The sequence below is a fragment of the Meleagris gallopavo genome, unplaced genomic scaffold (assembly GCF_905368555.1).
Source record: "Meleagris gallopavo unplaced genomic scaffold, MGAL_WU_HG_1.1 scaffold_13, whole genome shotgun sequence".
Taxonomy (NCBI): domain Eukaryota; kingdom Metazoa; phylum Chordata; class Aves; order Galliformes; family Phasianidae; genus Meleagris; species Meleagris gallopavo.
Window position 1 is genome coordinate 1 of NW_028147027.1, and position 7,993 is coordinate 7,993.

The following is a 7,993-nucleotide window of genomic DNA, read 5'->3' on the forward strand; positions in this document are numbered from 1 at the left end:
GGGGGGAGGGAGATGGGGGATCTGGGGGGGTAATGGGGTGAGATGGGGGATAATGGCGGGCAATGGGGGGGTTAATGGGGCGCTATGGGGGTTGTGGGGGCGATTTGGGGCAATGGGGGGGATTTGGGGTCATCGAGGTACCTTGTGCTCAGCAGGCAGGGAGGGGCGGGCAAAGACGGGGCCGAAGTGGGCGGGGCCTGAGTTGGCTCCTCCTACAATGGGCAGGGCCAATGTGAGGCCACACCCCTCCCGTTGCCCTCCATGATCCCATTGACCCCTCTGACCCCATTGATCCCATTACCCCCCCCCCCCCCCGACCCCACAACTGCCCCCCCCCGACCCCATTACCGTGCCGCAGCCGCTCCCCCATCTCCCTCATGGCCCTGGCTGACCCCACACACAGATACTGACGCAAGCTCTGACCCCACAACTCGTGGGCCACCCTATAGGAACAGATGGGGCATCTGTAAGACCCCCAGAAACCCTACAGGCTTCGGGGCGCACCCCATAGGGTGCTAAGGGCGTCTATTGGGGTCTATGTGGTGCTGTGGGGTCTGTGAGGGTGCTACTTGGGTCTATGGGGTTTATGGGGTGCTATTAAGGTCTATGGGGTGCTATGGGAGGGCTATTGGGGTCTGTGGGGTACTATGGGAGGGCTATTGGGGTCTATGGGGTGCTGTTGGGGTCTATGGGGTCTGTGAGGTGCTGTTGGGGTCTATGGGGTGCTACTGGGGTCCTACAGACCCTTCCCCCTTACCAACAGGCAATCCCGATCCCAGAGCCGAAATCCAACATGGTTTGTGGGGTAAAAGTGGGGACACGGAGCCGGATCTGTAGGGCACAATGCTTTCAGCCCCACACAGACCCCATAAGGACCCCATAGGGATCCTATAGGGTTCCCACCTCATGCAGCGCTCGCCCTACAGCCGCGTGGTCCCGCTCCAACCTCACGGCCAGGTAGGCACGGCACAGCTCTGCTGTGTACCTATGGGGGAACTTATAGGGTCAGGGGCCACCGCGACCCACAGAGACCCCATAGGGTCCCAAAAGAGACCCGTAAAGACCCCACAAAGACCCCAGAGCCCAAAACAACCCCACAACGACCCCATAGGGACCTATAATGACCCCACAGGGACCCACAACGACCCCAGAGACCCATTATGACCCCATAATGACCCACAGTGACCCCATAACGACCCACAACAACCCCACAAACCCATAATGACTCCATAAAGACCCCACAACGACCCCATAAAGACCCCAAAGGGACCCACAACGACCCCACAAACCCATAATGACCCCATAAAGACCCACAACGACCCCATAACGACCCCATATGCACCTCACTTTGGGTCCTGGCTTCTGCTGCACCTTCTCTGCACCCCAAAGCTCTGTGGGTTTGGGGTTGGGGGGGGGATGATGACATCACCACCCCCCAATCTGCCCTATGACGTCACAGCTGATGACGTCACTCACCAGGGGGGCGGTGACCCCAAAGCTGCTTTCCCAGCACCTTCGCCTGCTCCTGGCTCCAGCCTGGGGATATGGGGGACAGGATTGGCCCTATAGCACCCCATAGCCCCCCACAGACCCTCACAGCCCCTCATAGCACCCCCACAGGACCCCAAAGACCCCATAGCCCCCTTAGCACCCCACAGACCCCCATCGCACCCCACAGACCCCATAGCCCCCCAAAGACCCCCATAGGACCTCATAGCACCCCACAGACCCCACAGCTCCCCATAGGACCCTACAGACCCCCATAGCCCCTCATAGCACCCCACAGACCCCATAGCACCCCATAGGACCCCAAAGACCCCATAGCCCCCCCTTGGCATCCTACAGACCCCCATAACCCCCCATATCCCCCATAGCACCCCACAGACCCCCACAGCACCCCACAACCCCATACCTTCCTCCTGCAGGACGCTCTGTGCTGCCCGCCCCAAGGCTGGGGGCAGCTGCAGCACCTTTGCGTGCCGAACCCCTTCATGCTGTATGGGAACAACGACACCGTAGGGACCCCAAAACCCCACAGAGACCCATAAGGACCCCATAGGACACCCCCCCCCCGTCCTGCCTTCTGCCTCCATTCGCCCCGCATGCCCCACAGCCGCCGCCGCGCCCACATGGGCGCCGCCATTTTGCCGGAAAAGGAGGAACCTGGCGGCTCAGCCAATGAAAAAGGCCGGAGCGTGACGGACGGCTGGGAGGACCAATAGGAGAGCGAAAGAGGTTTCGCCGCATGTTTCTCATACGCTGCTCGCAATCACCGCCTCGGGGCCCTTAGGGGACAAATTACGACTTCTCCATTACGCAAAAAAAAAAAACAAACCCAAAAACGGTTTATTTTATTAAAGAAAACGCGTAATTACAAAAATAAAACTCTCAGGCCTTCTTCAGCTCTATGGTTGGTAAGGAACAGCGCAGCACACGCAGAGGAGACACTCCAGAATTCAATCCTGCTCAGTCCTCCTACATCTCTATGGTCACAAATCAGCTCCAGCTGATCATAAAGACTGCGAGGCCTCCACCGTTTCTACGCTCGCAAGTCCTCCACTGTCTCTATGGCCAAAGGTCCTCCACATCTCTATGGTTGCAAGTCTTCCATCTCTATGGTATCAAGTCCTCCACCATCCCTATGGTAAGTCCTCCACCGTCTCTATGGTCACAAGTCCTCCATGCCATAGACACCACAAGGCCTCCGGCAGCTCTGTGGTCAGGTCAGTCCTCCAGGAACCAACCAGAGAACAGAAAAAACTCCACAATCTCTACGATCATGGTGACGGTTCTCCAACAGAAAACCACAGCAACAAAAAAATAAATAGTTCTTTGGTCTCTATGGTCTCCAATCAATCAAAGGCACTGCTCCAGAAGCTCTATCCCCTCACCGCTCCTCTCTGTGGCCCTCAGTCCTCCAGCAGCGTTCCCAGCATCCCCCGGGGCGCTGCCCACAGCTGCTCCCATTGGCTGCGGCTGCGCAGGAACAGCTCCAGGTGGAGGCGATGCTCAACATGGCGCCCGTGGGGATCCCTGAGCAGCGCCCGGCGCTGGGGGGCTGCAATGAGGTGGCAGAGCTCAGCTTTTTTAAGGCCTTTCCATAGGAACAAAGGGACCCCGGGGGGAATTCGGGCCCTTCTGAGGTTGCTCACCCAGCTCGGAGGCGATGGAGGCTCGTGTGGGGGAGGAACAGGAAGCCAAGATGGCGTCCAGGACGCGGCTGCCATTGCGGTGACAGGCCAGGGACAGGAAGTGGCCCTGTGATGTCACACAAGGGGGGCGGAACTTCGTTCAGAGGCTCCACCCCATTGGGTTGGCTCACAGAGGGGGGCAGGGCTTCGATGAGGCTCCACCCCCCCTCAGGATGGGCACGTGGTAGGAGGTGGGCGGGGCTTCATCTGAATGCTCCGCCCTCATTGGCTTGGATTGTGGAGGAAGCAGGGCTTCAACTAGGCCCCGCCCCAAATTGGCTCACGGGGGCGGGGCTTCAATAGAGCTCCCTCCCCATTGGGTCGGCTTGCGGAGGGGGCGGGGCTCCATTCAGGCTCCACCCCCGAGATTTTTGAGCATTACAACGGGACCTGAAAACGGGAGATTTTGCCCCAAAATGGGGTCTTACCTTCAACCTACGGACGAGGCGGCGCCGGGCGCGGGGGGGCACGGAGGGGCTGCTCATAATGGAGTCCCAAACATGGCTGCCGGGGGGCTGAGAGCCAATGAGTGCAGGTGGGTGTCAGAAAGCGCCCGAAGCCCCCCCAGAAGTGCAGAGGGGTCCCGGAAGTGAAGGAGGAGCTGGAGGAGATGGGAACCGGAAGGAGTGACGGCGCCGAGGGTGGGCTGCGAGGAAATGGGGGGCAGTGATGTTAGAGGGAGAGGGAACGGATGGTGGGTAGTGGGGGTCAGCTGGGTGATTCGGGGAGGGAAATCCAAATTTTTTGGGGGGAAAGCGTATTTGGGAGTGAAAGGAAACGATTTTGGGGGCGGGGGGGGGGGGCCTTGAAGGAGATTGGGGAGGAAATTGGGGGCGTTTGGGGTTGTAAAGGAGATCGGGGAGCGTTTGAGGGGCGATTCTGGGGGAGGGGGGGGACATCGGAGGAGAACAGAGAAGATAACAAAGCAGCTTGGGGTTGTAAAAGGGGTCGGGGGTCGTTTGGGGGGAAAAAACGAGGCGTTCAGACGGATAAAGAGAAATTTGGGGAGAAAATGGGGGACTTGGGGGAGATTGGGGAAGCTGGAGGTGAGAAAAAGAGAGGAGGAGGAAACATGGAGGAAAAATGGGGAATTTCAGGGGCGTAATTGAGGGCAAAGGAAAAGAGTGGGGAGGAAAAAGGGGGAATGTGGGTTGAGATGTGAGCGACAGAACTGGGGAAGAAACCAGAAAATAAAATTGCTAAGCATGACAAAGGGAATTAAAAACAGTCTTAGACAGACAAATAATACATTTTTTGGACAAAAAAATGACTTAAGGGAGAAATTTGAAGATAAAAAGAAGCGTTTTTGGATATCCTTCACCTGTGGCTCCTCCCCTTCCAGGGGCTGCAGGGCCAACAAAGCCCCCACGCAGCAGCGGCGCCGCTGGGGGGGCTCCCAGCAATTGAACGCCTGCAGGCAGGGAAAAAAAACAGTTAAATGGGGAGGGGGCTTTAAAGGGGGCCCTGCGCCTTTAAGAGGGGGCGTGGCTTAAGGAAGGAGGCGTGGTTTACCTGAAAGAGGCAACGCAGCGCCCCCTGCTGGAGCTCTTTATATTGCAGGCAGGCGCCCATTAAAGCCACTGCGACCCCGTGGTGACCCCGGGCCAGGGGCTGCCCCAGGGAAGGGCCCAATTCCTCCAGAACGGCCCCCACCTGAGGGGGGGGAAGCAGCGTTAGGGACCACCGAGGTGAACCCCAACAGGACCCAAAACGGGAACCACAACGGGGCCCCAAATCGGGCCCCCGATGGGATCCCAAAAAGGACCAAAATGGGGCCACAAATGGGACCCCCAAGCCCCCATTCCTCCCCCACAAAAGCCCCCAGATCTCCACTCACCCCCCCTCAAGACCCCCATCCACCCTACAAAAAAAACCCCGCCCCCCCAAAATCCCATTTTCCCCCCCAAAACCCCCCATATCCCCCCCATAACCCCATTTCACCCCACCAAGAGCCCATTTCCACCTCAAAACCCCCCAATTCCCCCCCAAAATCCCCCAGACCTCGATTTACCCCCCCCAACCCCTCCCAAGAACCCCTTTCCCCCCCCCCCGAAACCCCCATCGCCCCCCCACGCCCTCAATCAAACGCCCACTTCCGCCTTTAGCCCCGCCCCTCACCCGGAAGTCCCGCCTACCACATCCGGGGGGGCGCTATCCAGCAATCTCTGCAGCCCATGATTGGCCAGCCGGTGACAAGCCACGCCCACCAGGCGGCCCTTCAGCTGCTCCTGGAAGAGCTCCCTCAGCTTCGTGGGCGGAGCCACGCCCAGCACCGCCTCCATGATCCGACCCCGCTCCGGGTCCTCCAACGCAGCCACCAGCGGGCTGAGAGCGGCAGCCAATCAGAAAATGGAGCCGCGGAGCTGCCAGCCAATCAGCGCGCAGCATTACCGGAAACCCGCCCCTCCCCCCCCCCCCCCCGCTGGCCCGCCCCCCACCACCCCTGACGCACACAGCCAATCAGATCTGAGCAGCGTTTTGACCAATCGGCGCTCACCTCTCCCCGGGGGCGGGACCAGGCGAGGCAAGGAGACCAATGAGAGCGTCGCAGAGACGGGCGCAGGCTGGTGATTGGCTGTGATGCAGTGCCTGCAGCGCGCCCTGCAGGCAGAGGCTAGCACAGGGCGGAGAGAGCAGTGCTATGGGGGGGGGGGGGCAAATTTGGGGCGAAAAATGAAAAAATCGGGGTCAGAAATGAAAAAAATTGGGATCCGGGGCTAAAGGTGGCGGCCTCCATCCCATAATAAGACACTCACAGGGCAGGTGCTGCTCAAAGGCTTCGGCCAATTGCTGGAGAAGAAGGGGGAAGGAAGCGGGGAGCTCCGCCCCCTTGGACCGTAGCCCCGCCCCTTTTAGCTTAAGCCACGCCCCCTTGGTTTTGGGTTCTTCTGAAATCCCTATAAACAAAAACACACCACGAAAAGCAGTGAAACCACCAATTCTAATGACATGCACTCGTTATCCACCTCATTAACATTTTAATTAACCACACAAACTCCACCTTAATCTCTGAGACCCTCAAATTCCCCCCCCAAAACGACCCAAATTTCCAACCCAGCTCCCCCAGCCCCCCTTTTCACCCCCCATCTCACCCCAAATCCACCCGAAGACCCCCCCCAACCCTCAGAACCCCCCAGACCCCCAACCTCCCCCCCAGGACCACCAGATCCCCCCCCACCCTCCCCCAGATCCCCCCCAAACCCCTCAACCTGAGACCAACCCCCCATTTCCAGCCCCCCCCATCCTCCCCCTGACCCCCATCCCCCCCATACCGCCCCTCAGACCCCCCCAACCTCCACCCCCCCGACCCCCAATCCCCCTCCTGCCCCCCAGACCCCCTCCACCCCCACCCCCCTCCAAGACCCCCAGACCCCCCCTTACCTGCCAGCACCCTCAGCAGCTCCCTCACCACGAAGCTCCCGGCCGCCTGCCCTGCCCACTCCCCCAGCCGAGCCCCCACCGCCCCCACCACCCCCCCCACGGCCCCCTCCAGCTCCTCCCCCTCCCCCTCCTGGAGCCCCTTCCCCAAAACCGGCAGCACCGCCTTCAACCCCGCCTCCAATGTTTTGGCCCCCCCAAAGCCCAGCCCACCCCCCTCCACCATCGCCCCCAAAAGGCGGCCCAATGTCGGGGGGGGGCGTGGGGCAGCAGGGATTGAAGCAGGAGGGAACCCTGGGGGTGAAGCAGCACAGCTGGGTAGGCGGCCGCCGCCTCCTCCAGGACGTTGGGGGCGAAAAGAGCTGGGAAAAAAAAAAACACGTCAGTTTTGGGGGGGGAAAAGTGAGGAAATTGGGGGCGGGGGGGGGGGGGGTCCTAAAAGGGACCCTAAAAAACACCAATGGGATCCAATGGGACCAGCGATGGGTGAGCGGTGGGACCCAAAATGGGGACCCCAAAGGTACCCGAAAGGGAAACCAATGGGATGCAAAATGGAGACCCCGAAAAGACCTAAATGGGGCACCAACGCTGACCCAAATGGGGCCAAAATAAGGGACAGCAGTGGGACCCCAATGGGGCTAAAAATGGGACCCAAATGGAGACCCCAAAAAAGGACCCAAAAGGGGCCAAAAACGGGACCCCAAAGGGGCTCCAAAATCCCCTTTTCCACCCCCAAAACCCCACTGGGCGGCCCCTAAGCCCCAAAATCCCCCATTCCGACCCCAAATCCTGTCCAAACTGCATCATTTCCCCCAAATCCCCCCCATTTCCCCTTTCAACCCCGCCCCGAACGACACGAAACGCCCGAATCCCCCACAAAACGCCTCATTTCCCCCCCACCCCCCAGAATCCCCCCACGAACCCCAAATCCAACCCCAAACCCCCCCCCCCCAAAAGACCCCAATTTGCCCGGGTTTCGTCCCAAAATCCCCCCCTCAGCCCCCCCCCCCCCCCCGCTCACCCATCTCCTCGGCGCTCAGCCCCTCCTGCAGGGTCTCCAAAGCCCTTTGGAAATAAGCGGCCGTTTCGGGCTCCAACCGCGGAGGGCCCCCCCGGGAGCCCCGACCCCCGCGCGGCCCCATGGAGGAACGACGGAAGGGGAGCAGGAACCACGCTGCACGACACCGGAAGCAAGATGGCGGCCTCCGCGTGCCTCGCTACAGCCCACAATGCTACTTCACCGGAAGCGACGCCATTGCGCGAAACGGCGCCCTCTGTGTGCCACGGTATATCCCACAACGCGCCTCTCCCGGAAGCGACGCCATTTTGCGCAATTAAAACGGCGTCGTTCAGCTGCCACAGTATATCCCACAATTCCCAGTCCCGGAAGCGACGCCATTTTGCTTGTTGAAAATGGCGGTCTC

At 60.2% G+C, this 7,993-nt stretch overlaps 2 protein-coding genes across 3 annotated transcripts; both read right to left on the minus strand.

The window, feature by feature from the left end:
- Window positions 1–27: 27 nt before the first annotated feature.
- METTL17 (methyltransferase like 17) lies at window positions 28–2,200 on the minus strand. 2 transcript variants are annotated; one of them, XM_085215282.1, is made up of 8 exons: window positions 2,081–2,200; window positions 1,913–1,994; window positions 1,477–1,536; window positions 1,343–1,391; window positions 904–985; window positions 758–831; window positions 349–443; window positions 28–212 (listed from the first exon to the last, which is right to left on the minus strand). In XM_085215282.1, exons 1-8 carry the CDS (start codon window positions 2,141–2,143, stop codon window positions 130–132), a joined length of 588 nt encoding a protein of 195 aa, XP_085071408.1. In that variant the 5' UTR covers window positions 2,144–2,200; the 3' UTR covers window positions 28–129. The 2 variants fall into 2 exon arrangements, with proteins under 2 accessions (XP_085071408.1, XP_085071410.1); XM_085215284.1 differs by lacking the exon at window positions 349–443 and having other exon boundaries at window positions 59–212.
- Window positions 2,201–2,312: 112 nt separating this feature from the next.
- NOP9 (NOP9 nucleolar protein) lies at window positions 2,313–7,915 on the minus strand. The gene is given in 12 exon segments (XM_085215281.1): window positions 2,313–3,058; window positions 3,153–3,258; window positions 3,620–3,733; window positions 3,736–3,837; window positions 4,513–4,602; window positions 4,704–4,844; window positions 5,327–5,516; window positions 5,689–5,830; window positions 5,948–6,088; window positions 6,573–6,821; window positions 6,824–6,931; window positions 7,591–7,915. Coding segments are annotated over 12 exon segments (1,653 nt in total). The 5' UTR covers window positions 7,712–7,915; the 3' UTR covers window positions 2,313–2,909.
- Between the last annotated feature and the right edge of the window lie 78 nt (window positions 7,916–7,993).

Bases quoted from the DNA above. Each gene is read 5' to 3' on its own strand.
- METTL17 (XM_085215282.1), bottom strand. From the start codon at position 2,143: ATGGCGGCGCCCATGTGGGCGCGGCGGCGGCTGTGGGGCATGCGGGGC. The intron at 1,392-1,476 runs GTGAGTGACGTC...CCAAACCCACAG, and splicing joins TTGGGGTCACCGCCCCCCTG to AGCTTTGGGGTGCAGAGAAG. The intron at 444-757 runs GTAAGGGGGAAG...CTGTTCCTATAG, and splicing joins GGGATCGGGATTGCCTGTTG to GGTGGCCCACGAGTTGTGGG.